Consider the following 11,876-nt stretch of genomic DNA (forward strand, 5'->3'; position numbering starts at 1 on the left):
GCGAAAGCTGTCATGGAAAACGGCACCCTGGGCCATCGAAAGGGCCCCAAGTGAAGGAATTAATACACTAAAAGCAAAGTGATTGGTTGGAGGGTCTTGAAATACCTCCCCCCCCCAAAAAAAACCCTCTATAGTAAGTCTAATCAGAACCGGAGGTAGGGGGTGAAACGACACGACGCTTTGTTTCTCTGAGGCCAGCTAGAGGCATGTGATGAAAGCACTGGGAGGGGGGAGGGAGAGAGGAGGATTTGGGAGAGCCGATAAATCATGTGCTTTGTGACGTCACTGCCCCGCCCTTCTCTGTCTCTTAAAGGAACCGCAACCCTCCCCCAAAAATCTTTCCCAGGCCTTAAAGGGGCTGCACACCCTTTAATCCAATTCATTTGCCTGAAATGCTATAGAGTTTGGGGGGTTGGACTAGAAGACCTCCAGGTGTCCCTCCCAGCTCTGGCATTCTGTTAGCCATTTCTTCCCCAGATCCTGCACATAGTTACACCCCTTTGTTTTAGTGACCATTTGAGGTCCTGACAAAAAGTCATTTATGACCCGCAGTCACGTGGTCAAAATTCAGACGCTTTGACAAACTGACTCGTATGTATGACGGTCGCAGTGTTGGGGAGGGGGTCACACGATCCCCTTCGGCGACCTTCCGATAAGCAAAGTACAATGGGGAAGCCAGATTCGCTTAACGATCGGGTTGCTCGCTTAACGACCGCAGTGATTCGCTTAGCCACGGTGGCAAAGAAAGGTCGTTAAACGGGACCGAGTTCACTTCTTTTTTTTAATTATTATTTTAATTTTATCAATTTCATATATACATTCACAATTATATGATCTCATAACTGTTATTATGAGCCAAGGTGGCGCAGTGGTTAAATGCAGCACTGCAGGCTACTGCTAGATCAGCAGTTCAGCGGTTCAAATCCCACCGGCTCAGGGTTGACTCAGCCTTCCATCCTTCCGAGGTGGGTAAAATGAGGACCCAGATTGTTGGGGGCAATATGCTGACTCTCTGTAAACCGCTTAGAGAGGGCTGAAAGGCCTATGAAGCGGTATATAAGTCTACTGCTATTGCTATTAATAATATGTATTTATAACAATTTTTCCCTACAGTTGACAATATATTTGAAGATTGCTTTTTTAACATCCCATAGATCCATCTTATCTTACAACGATCCTACTTCTTCTTCCCTCCCTCCCTCTTTCCTTCCCTCGTTTCTTCTCTCCTACTCCCCTTCCTTCCCTCCCTCCTTCCCCTTCCCTCCTTCTCTCCTTCCCTCCTTCCTTCCCTCCTTCCTTCCTTCCCTCCTTTCTTTTCTCCTTCTCTCCTTCCTTTCCCCCTTCCTTCCCTCCTTCCTTCCCCCCTTCCTTCTCTCCTACATTCCCTCCTTCCTTCCCTCCTTTCTTCTGTCCTTCTCTCCTTCCTTCCCTCCTTCCTTCCCTCCTCTCCGAGTTCATTTCAAGGTCTCGTTTAGCAACAGAATTGTCCGGCTCAAACATTCCTGCCAAACTAGGGATTGATTTCGGCCCGCGTGATCCATCGGAATAGAGCTGGAAGGGACCTCGGAGGTCTTCTAGTCCAACCCCCTGTGCTCAAGCAGGAGAGCCTACACCAGTAATGGCTAACCTTTTTGCTGTCGTGGGCTGGAAGCATGTTCGTGGTGTCCCCATGTGCCCCCCCATGCATGTGCGTAGAACACGTGTCTGGCGTGCAAACTTTTTTGCACACGCTGAATTGGCAGTATTGCCGGGAGCTTCCCATCCCTGTCCTGCATGCCCCCTGCCCCCCACCCATCAGCTGGCTGGCAGGAGGTGTGTGCTACATGCACGGTGGAGCTAAGCTGGGGGGATGGCCCGTGTGCCCACAGAGAAGGCTCCTGGGCCACATATGCCATAGATTCGCCATCACAGCCCTACACCATTTCACAAAAGTGGTTTATTATCCACCCTTTTCTTAAAAACCTCCAGGGAAGTGTTGTAATATAATTCTTTGTGTAGGTGTGGGTCACTCATGACCCAGTTCATAACGGGGCATGCAGAGCCACGCTGAACCACACAGGAGAAAACAAACTCCTAAAACGCCATAACATCCTGATAGTTCATAACATCACATCCTGAGATGTGCCCCACCAATGACGCCCAGGATTTGACCATATATAGACAGAACTTCCCTGAGCAGTAGATTATAAATTGTACTTTTACGGGTTGTTTTTAACCACATGCTGATTGCTCCTCCTGCCTTTGTCCTATCTCAATAAAAGGGGCTCTCAGACCCCCCAATCTGGGTCGCTCCATCCCGAGAAAGATCGTGTCCTGTCTTTTCTCCACATTGGCCTCATGGACGACCCACGGGAACATCACATTTGGTAGCAGAGGATGGTTACGTTACAGGGAAGTACCCACAAATTCTGGTGGCAAGCAGTTCCCCTGGCTAATTGTCTTCACTGCTAGGAGGTTTCTCCTTAGTTCGAGGTTGCTTCTCTTCTTGATGAGTTCCCATCCGTTGCTTCTTGTCCTGCCTTCAGGTCAGTGGTGAGATTCAGCCGGTTCGCATCTGTCCGAGAGAACCGGTTGGTAACTTTCTAAGCAGTTCGGAGAACCGATTGTTGAGCCAAGGTGGCGCAGTGGTTAAATGCAGCACTGCAGGCTGACTGCTAGATCAGCAGTTCAGCGGTTCAAATCTCACCGGCTCAGGGTTGACTCAGCCTTCCATCCTTCCGAGGTGGGTAAAATGAGGACCCGGATTGTTGTTGGGGGCAATATGCTGACTCTGTAAACCGCTTAGAGAGGCCTGAAAGGCCTATGAAGCGGTATATAAGTCTACTGTTATTGCTATATTGCTATATATATTGTTGGAAGAAATCTCCTTTTGTTTTTCCCCACTTTACAGGGCTCATCCTGTAAGGAAGGCAGGAAGGAAACATTCTGGTGTTGTTTCTAGCCTCATCTTTGTTGACCTGCTTACCGAAACTGTGTCTCCGGTTAACCCTGATCACATTGGAAGAGCTAAGGCGAAGCGCCCATCGACGGGAGTGATGTTGAGTTGGCCCGTGGCACGACAAAACCGCGCTCGACTAAGCCGCGCCCGATTAAACCGCGTCGCTGACGTCATCAACAGGGCGACAACAGCGAGCGCGGAGAAAGAAGGGCGCTTTAAATAGCGTTTTGAAAGCAAGCCGATTCAACTTAAGGTAAGGGTTAGGTTTAGGGTTAGGTTTAGGGTTAGGTTAAGGGTTAGGGTTAGGTTTAGGTTTAGGGTTAGGGTTAGGATAAGGGTTAGGTTTAGGGTTAGGTTTAGGGTTAGGTTAAGGATTAGGATTAGGATTAGGTTTAGGGTTAGGTTAAGGGTTAGGTTTAGGGTTAGGTTAAGGGTTAGGATTAGGGTTAGGTTTAGGGGGGTTAGGGTTAGGGTTAGGTTTAGGGGGGTTAGGTTTAGGGGTTAATTTTAGGTTTAGGGTTTACAGCGTGCTTCTGTCTCCGCGCTGTTGTCGCCCTGTTGATGACGTCAGCTACGCGGTTTCGTCGAGCGTGGTTTTGTGGTGGAACCAAGTTGGCCACACCCACCCAGTCGTCGTTCTTCCCCGCACTTTTTCCAAACATCTTTTTTGTAATGTGGTGACCAAAACTATCTTATGGTATGATTCTTGAAGAATGCATTTGTTTTCCTTTTATGTACCCTGAGAGCATATGCACCAAAGACAAATTCCTTGTGTGTCCAATCACATCTGGCCAATAAAGAATTCTATTCTGTTCTGTTCTGTTCTATTTTTATTTCATTCTATTCCTATTCCTATTTATTCTATTATTCTATTCTATCTATTCTATTATTCTATTCCTATTCTATTCTTATTCCATTCTATTATTATCTATTATTCCATTTTATTCTATTGTATTCTGATTCCATTCCATTTTTCTATTCTACTCTATTTTATTCTTCTATTCTATTATCTTATCTATTCTATTATCCTATTCTATTCTATCTATTCTATTCTTCTATTCCTATTCTATTCTTCTATTCCTATTCTATTCTTATTCCATTCTATTATTCTTATCTATTATTCCATTTTATTCTATTGTATTCTATTATTCCATTCCATTCTTCTATTCTATTCTACTATTCTATTATATTCTCCTATCTATTATCCTATTTTATTCCTATTCTATTCTATTGCATTCTATTATTATCTATTATTCCATTCCGTTCCATTCTTCTATTCTATTCTATTCTCTTGTCTATTCTATTCTACTATTCTATTCCTATTCTAATCTATTGCATTCTATTATCTATTATTCCATTATATTTTATTATTCCATTGTATTCTATTATTCCATTCCATTCTTCTATTCTACTCTATTCTTCTATTCCATTCTTATCTCTTATCTATTCTATTCCTATTCTATTGCATTTTATTATTCTTATCTATTATTCCATTGTATTCTATTATTCTATTGTATTCTATTACTCCATTATATTCTATTATTCTATTCTATTCCTATTGTATTCCTATTCCATTTTATTATTCTTATTTATTATTCCATTGTATTCCATTCCATTCTATTGGATGCACTGATTCCAGATGTGGCCTTATTAAGGCTTTATAACGTGGTATTAACACGTCACATGATTCTGATTCTATGCCTGGCCAAGGGCCCCAATTCCGGTCATGTGACCATGGGGATGCTGGAACAGTATAAAAAATGATCATAAATCACTTTTTTAAGTGTCATCATAACTTTGGATGGTGCATGAATGAAGCATTGTAAACGGAGGACTATATAGCTGGTTGGGGAATTCTGGGAGTTGAAACCCACACCTCTCCATGCTGCCAAATTTGTGAAACAATGGTTCATAGGAAGCTAAGAGCTTTAGGAGAAACAGTAAAGAAAATAAATAAATATCTTTTTGGAACCCTTTTGCTATTTTTAATTATCTTTCGAAGAACAGAAATGCAATTTCCGGGTGACTTTTCCCCCAACCACAATCATCCTTTTAAAGCTGAATAATTGTCCGCATTCCCTGCGCTACTGGATAAACGGGACGATAGATTTATTTATTAATTTTCAGTTTTTATTGGGATGAAAATCACAAACACGAACCCTCCTTCGCTGGTCGAATTGCATTTCCCCAACGTGGCCCCTTTAAGGCTTGTGGACTTCAAATCCCAGAATTCCATGCTAGGCTGGGGAGTTCTGGGAGTTGAAGTCTGCATGTCTTAAAGGGGCGGCGTCTATTGTCACCCCGGGATGGAAAAAATTCTTCGAAGGACTAAACTGGCAGGAGAAGCGACGTCCCTTTCCGCCTACACGCATAGATAGATAATGTCCATAATCCCCAACCGATGTTTTCCACGAGAGGAACGGAAGACGGAGATCCAGGAAGTCGGAGGATTAAACTCTGTCGGCAGGAAGCGAGTCGGGAAAGCGTGCAAATCTCTCTAAGCCTTCATTGAGGAGAGAAAGGGTCATACCTGTTGGAACAGGGACACACACAACTCCTAAAGGGGAAACAACAGGAAAAAGTTAACACTCACTGTCTCCCAGCGATTGGCCCAGCCGTTCATGCTTAAGGCGGGACTAGAACTCACAGCCTCCTGGTGATTGGCCCAAAGTCACCCAGCTGGCTTTCATGCCTACGGTGGGACTAGAACTCACCGTCTCCTGGTTTGGCCGAAAGTCACTCAGCTGGCTTTCATGCTTAAGGCGGGACTAGAACTCTCTGTCTCCTGGTGATTGGCCCATAGTCACTCAGCCGCCTTTCATGCTTAAGGTGGGACTAGAACTCTCTGTCTCCTGGTGATTGGCCCAAAGTCACCCACCTGGCTTTCATGCTTAAGGTGGGACTAGAACTCTCTGTCTCCTGGTGATTGGCCCAAAGTCACTCAGCCACCTCTCATGCTTGAGGTAGGACTAGAACTCTCTGTCTCCTGGTGATTGGCCCAAAGTCACTCAGCCACCTCTCATGCTTGAGGCAGGACTAGAACTCACTGTCTCCTGGTGATTGGCCCAAAGTCACCCAGCTGGCTTTCATGCTTAAGGTGGGACTAGAACTCTCTGTCTCCTGGTGATTGGCCCAAAGTCACCCAGCTGGCTTTCATGCTTAAGGTGGGACTAGAACTCTCTGTTTCCTGGTGATTGGTCGCACAGTCATCCAGCTGGCTTTCATGCTTAAGGCGGGACTAGAACTCTCTGTTTCCTGGTGATTGGTCGCACAGTCACCCACCTGGCTTTCATGCTTAAGGCGGGACTAGAACTCTCTGTCTCCTGGTGATTGGTCGCACAGTCACCCACCTGGCTTTCATGCTTAAGGTGGGACTAGAACTCTCTGTCTCCTGGTGATTGGCCCAAAGTCACCCACCTGGCTTTCATGCTTAAGGTGGGACTAGAACTCTCTGTCTCCTGGTGATTGGCCCAAAGTCACTCAGCCACCTCTCATGCTTGAGGTAGGACTAGAACTCTCTGTCTCCTGGTGATTGGCCCAAAGTCACTCAGCCACCTCTCATGCTTGAGGCAGGACTAGAACTCACTGTCTCCTGGTGATTGGCCCAAAGTCACCCAGCTGGCTTTCATGCTTAAGGTGGGACTAGAACTCTCTGTCTCCTGGTGATTGGCCCAAAGTCACCCAGCTGGCTTTCATGCTTAAGGTGGGACTAGAACTCTCTGTTTCCTGGTGATTGGTCGCACAGTCATCCAGCTGGCTTTCATGCTTAAGGCGGGACTAGAACTCTCTGTCTCCTGGTGATTGGTCGCACAGTCACCCACCTGGCTTTCATGCTTAAGGTGGGACTAGAACTCTCTGTCTCCTGGTGATTGGTCGCATAGTCACCCACCTGGCTTTCATGTTTAAGGTGGGACTAGAACTCTCTGTTTCCTGGTGATTGGTCGCACAGTCACCCAGCTGGCTTTCATGCTTAAGGTGGGACTAGAACTCTCTGTCTCCTGGTGATTGGTCGCACAGTCACCCACCTGGCTTTCATGCTTAAGGTGGGACTAGAACTCTCTGTTTCCTGGTGATTGGTCGCACAGTCACCCAGCTGGCTTTCATGCTTGAGGCGGCACTAGAACTCTCTGTCTCCTGGTGATTGGTCCAAAGTCACCCAACTGCTTTCATGCCTAAGGTAGGACTACAACTCACTGTCTCCTGGTGATTGGCCCAAAGTCACCCAGCCGCCTTTCATGCTTAAGGTGGGACTAGAACTCTCTGTCTCCTGGTGATTGGCCCAAAGTCACCCAACTGCTTTCATGCCTAAGGTAGGACTAGAACTCATTGTCTCCTGGTGATTGGTCCCACACTCACCCAGCTGGCTTTCATGCTTAAGGTGGGACTAGAACTCTCTATCTCCTGGTGATTGGCCCAAAGTCACCCAGCTGGCTTTCATGCTTAAGGTGGGACTAGAACTTACAGTCTCCTGGTGATTCGCCCAAAGTCACTCATCCGCCTTTCATGCTTAGGGCAGGACTAGAACTCACTGTCTCCTGATAACTGGGCCTGTCACCCAGCCGACTTTCATGCCTAAGAGGGGACTAGAACTCTCCAGCCTTATCTACCCTGTTACAGAGATCGGTTTACTAGGCCGAAGAAGACCTAGCTTGATTTAGTGTGATGCGTGAACAGGTACAATCGACTCTAATTTCATTTTGCCTCTTTCACACGCAGATCTAGAGTCATTAAAACCAGGGGGCGCTCCGAGAGTGGAAGGTTCTAGAATCAGGATACCTAGCGTGCCGACATCACGGATATTTCGGTTTTCGTCATCAAAAAAGAGCATTTTATGAAACGGGATCCCGCTCTGTTGATGCAACCTGGAGGAGACACAAAGAGAACATTGAAGGGTGAATCATAGGGCTGGAAGGGACTCCCGAGGTCTTCTAGTCTGACCCCGGCCCCCTGCTCAAGACAGGAGACCTTACACAAACCTGGTTAAACGGTTGTCCAGCCTATTCAAAAATCCCCTCAACCACCATCCCGCTCTCCAGCTCAGCTTTCCAATTCTTTGGACAGAGATTTCGCCACCGTGTGCAATTTTAAGATGGGCGGACTTCAACTCCCTTCTTCCCCAGCCAGCAACACTTATATAAACAGTTGTAAGACGAGGACTATTTCATAGAGCAGGCCCTGCAAGGGATCTAGAACCTGACCACCTCGTCAGGATCTGGTGGAATGCCATCAACCCATGGAGATCGCTGGTGCCATAAATAAGGTAGCCATGCCATGCTGGAATAACCAACTAAATTTTGCCTTGTTCCCACGATGAGAGTATATCTCCCGAACAAAACTCCACGTCGGCAACAAGAAAGGCAGCTGGCCATTAAAAAACACTCTGCCAGTTCCATTCAGTTGCCCTGATTTCTTTGTTTAAAGAAATTGATAATTATATTATTTAAAAAGAATGTTGAGAAGCTCAAATGAGGGGAAGATAGATTTTGGATTTGACGCCAGTCTGCCCCCCAACCTCCCCTTCCGCCGCCCCAAATCCAGGGGGATAAACGAAGACCCCAAAGTTCGTGGTTTTTTGTTTACCTTTGGAAATGGGTGATTTTACTCCCGGGGTAGATTTCGGTGTAGCGAAAATAGCGATTTAAGCCGAAAAGATCTAAGAGCTGTCGGGCTCCTTGAATCTCGCCTGTCCTGCGAGGGGAAAGGATCAGACGCTTGAGATCCCGCAATAGAGACCAATTTTTTACCCCGAACGGGGTGCGTTCACACAACATGCTTAACTCGGTTTGCTAAAGTTTGCCTGTTTGTTTTAAAATCAAACTAGGAGGGTCGTAAGGTCGTAAGTGTGAAAAACCTATTTCACTGCTGTTGTAATTTCGAATGGACACTCACCGAACCGTTGTAAGTCAAGGACTACCTATATTCACCACAAGCAAGGCCCCAATTTACCGAGAGGCCGCTGCCATGGCGATCCCTTCGCTGTCCAACTGGTGCAGCACTGCTGGCACTTCTGGGTAGAGCTGAACAGGCCGTTGGTTGCGATCTTGCACGGAGCCATCGCTGGGAAGAATTCAGACAAAAATTGTAACTTAGCTTGTTTCCTACCCAAGACCAAAATACTACAGATCTTTTTGACTTGACTTATGACCATAATTGGGACGGTAATTTCCATCCCAGAATTGCCTAGCCAGGATGGGTGGACTTCAACTCCCAGAGTTCTCTAGCCAGCACCAATGGACTTCAACTCCCAGAATTCCACAGCCAGTATCGGTGCACTTCAACTCCCAGAATTCTCTAGCCAGCATCAATGGACTTCAACTCCCAGAATTCCATAGCCAGTATCAGTACACTTCAACTCCCAGAATTCTCTAGCCAGCACCAATGGACTTCAACTCCCAGAATTCCACAAGCCAGTATCGGTGCACTTCAACTCCCATAATTCTCTAGCCAGCACCAATGGACTTCAACTCCCAGAATTCCACAGCCAGTATCGGTGCACTTCAACTCCCAGAGTTCTCTAGCCAGCACGCATGGACTTCAACTCCCAGAGTTCAATAGGTGGACTTTTCAAATCCATTAGATTCAGATGGTTTGTTTCCTGATTGAGGGATTCTGGGAGTTGAAGTCCATCCCTTTCAAACTTGCTAGGATTGAGGGAAAAAAAAAAAGTTTTAGATACTGGAGCCAATTCCTGTTCTTCGTTTGTAAAGGGGGGGGGGGCTGAAAATTGGGAGGAAAACCCCAATATTTGCAGGTAACAGACCCCTCCCCCTTTTTTCCTCACCTCTTTTTGTGGAAGGGGGGGTCCACGTGGGTGTCCACCCAGAAAGGCCACAAGGTATAATCTGCAAAATAATAATAAAAATAATAAAATAATAATAAAGATAATAAAATAATGATAAAGATAATAAAATAATGATAATAAAATAACAATAAAGATAAAATAATAATAATAAAATAATAAAATAATAATAAAGATAATAAAATAATAATACAAATAATAAAATAATAATACAAATAATAAAATAATAACACAAATAATAAAATAATGATAAAATAATGATAAAATAATAATAAAATAATAAAATAATAAAATAATGATAAAATAATAATACAAATAATAAAATAATAATACAAATAATAAAATAATGATAAAATAATAATAAAATAATAAAATAATAATAAAGATAAAATAATATTAAAATAATAAAATAATTATAAAATAATAAAATAATTATAAAATAATAAAATAATTATAAAATAATAAAATAATAATAAAATAATAAAATAATAATAAAATAATATTAAAATAATAAAATAATGATAAAATAATAAAATAATGATAAAATAATAAAATAATGATAAAATAATAAAATAATAATAATAATAATAAATAAAAATAATAAAAAATAATAAGAAATAAAAAATAAAATTATATGTATTATTTATTTTAATATTAATTTATATTATAATGTGTTGTATTACTTTATACAATACTTATATACATTAGTTATCATTAATTATTGTTAATTATTATATAATTACTTATAATTATTAATAATTATAAACATTTTTGAATGTTCAGTTGACTGGGTTTCATGTTTCATGAATAAAGTAAACAACAGAGACTGATGTTTAAGGGGGGGGTGTCTCTTCCCCCCCCCCAATGCAGGAAGAAGACCCTCCTGCCTTCCCCCAATCCCCCAAACTCCCCCCTCCCCTCAACCCCCAAGGAAAGCCAATCACTCCCCCTCCCCTAACCCACAGCCCCAGCCCAGGATGATGGGGCGCGCGATCCAAGACGCTCACCCAAGTCAAACACCACCAAGGCGGGTTTTCTGCACATCGCGGGCTCCCCAGGAAGAGGAGATGGGGGTCATATAGGATCGGCGCAGCTGCCTGGCATGGAAGCCGGGGGGGGGGGCTTTCCTGCGCTCAGAGCCAGATTTGGCCGCAAAAGGCCGGTTGCAAAGCCTGGAGGGGGGGAGATCAGCGCAATTGCAAGCCGGCGCAATCCTAAGTCGATCCTAAAACAAAAGAAGCCCAAAGGGGGGGGGGGGAAAGTCCCGATCTCTTTTTTTTGGCTCCGGCCGGCCAGAAAGCGCGCAGGCGGATCCACAGCAAATCCAGCGCTTCTCCGCTTTCTCCTCCTCCTCTTCCCCCGCAGCCAGCCGGTTCCTGCCCGCCTCCTTGGCCGGCTTAACCCTGAACCGCCCGGAGGGAAGCCTGGCTCCCCGGATCGAAGTGATCAGCCTGGCGGGAGATCCGCTTTGAAGGAGATCCACCGGGCAGGGAGGTACAAGGTCGAGCGTCCTGGATCCTGTTGGGCTCGAGAGGATTAGCCCTCCCCTCCTCTCCGGAACGTCCGTCGTAACTGCGGACGGTCGCAAAAGAGAGGAGGGTGGGGAGGAGGAGGAGGGTGATGGGGATTCCGTGAACAGGGTGGGTTTCTTACAGACGTTGCGTGACCCCACTAGGGAATATTGTCAGTGCTAGAAGGGAGGGTGGGGTTTAGGGAGGAAGGAGAAGAGGAAGAGGAGGAGGAAGAGGAAGAGAAGGAGGAGGAGGAAGAGGAGAAGGAGGAAGAGAAGGAAGAAGAAGAGAAGAGGAGGAAGAAGAGGAGGAAGAGGAAAAGGAGAGGGAGGAGGAAGAAGAGGAGGAGGAAGAGAAGGAGGAAGAGGAGAGGAGGAGGAGGAAGAGGAGAGGAGGAGGAAGATGAGAAGGGGAGGAGATAGAGGAGGAGAGGAGGAGGAAGAGAAGGAAGAGGAAGAAGAGCAGGAAGAGAAAAAGGAGAGAGGAAGAGGAGTAAAAGGAAGAGGAGGAAGAGTAATGGTAGGAGGAAGAGGAAGAGGAGGGGGAGGACTGTGGGGTCCTTGGTGCTCTCTGAGCTTGGCGGTTTTCTTGCAAACGTTTCATGACCCAACTAGGTAACATCATCAGG

General features: G+C 45.1%; 1 protein-coding gene across 1 annotated transcript; it reads right to left on the minus strand.

Moving 5' to 3' along the window:
* Positions 1–5,046: 5,046 nt before the first annotated feature.
* MDP1 (magnesium dependent phosphatase 1) lies at positions 5,047–9,787 on the minus strand. Its single transcript, XM_087714256.1, has 5 exons — positions 9,720–9,787; positions 8,885–8,995; positions 8,519–8,626; positions 7,715–7,800; positions 5,047–5,495 (listed from the first exon to the last, which is right to left on the minus strand). Exons 2-5 carry the CDS (start codon positions 8,899–8,901, stop codon positions 5,389–5,391), a joined length of 318 nt encoding a protein of 105 aa, XP_087570382.1. The 5' UTR covers positions 8,902–8,995; positions 9,720–9,787; the 3' UTR covers positions 5,047–5,388.
* Positions 9,788–11,876: the final 2,089 nt, after the last annotated feature.

The sequence above is a fragment of the Thamnophis sirtalis genome, unplaced genomic scaffold (genome assembly GCF_051295495.1).
Source record: "Thamnophis sirtalis isolate CommonGarterSnake01/CBP01778 unplaced genomic scaffold, rThaSir2_p1.2 scaffold_4, whole genome shotgun sequence".
In the NCBI taxonomy this organism is placed as follows: Eukaryota; Metazoa; Chordata; class Lepidosauria; order Squamata; family Natricidae; genus Thamnophis; species Thamnophis sirtalis.

What these genes read in the sequence shown, in the direction of transcription:
- MDP1 (XM_087714256.1), bottom strand. An exon ending in AAAATCACCCATTTCCAAAG is followed by an intron (nt 7,801 to 8,518) that starts GTAAACAAAAAA and finishes TGTCTCCTCCAG; the next exon opens with GTTGCATCAACAGAGCGGGA. An exon ending in CCGTGATGTCGGCACGCTAG is followed by an intron (nt 5,496 to 7,714) that starts GTATCCTGATTC and finishes TTTCCCCTTTAG; the next exon opens with GAGTTGTGTGTGTCCCTGTT.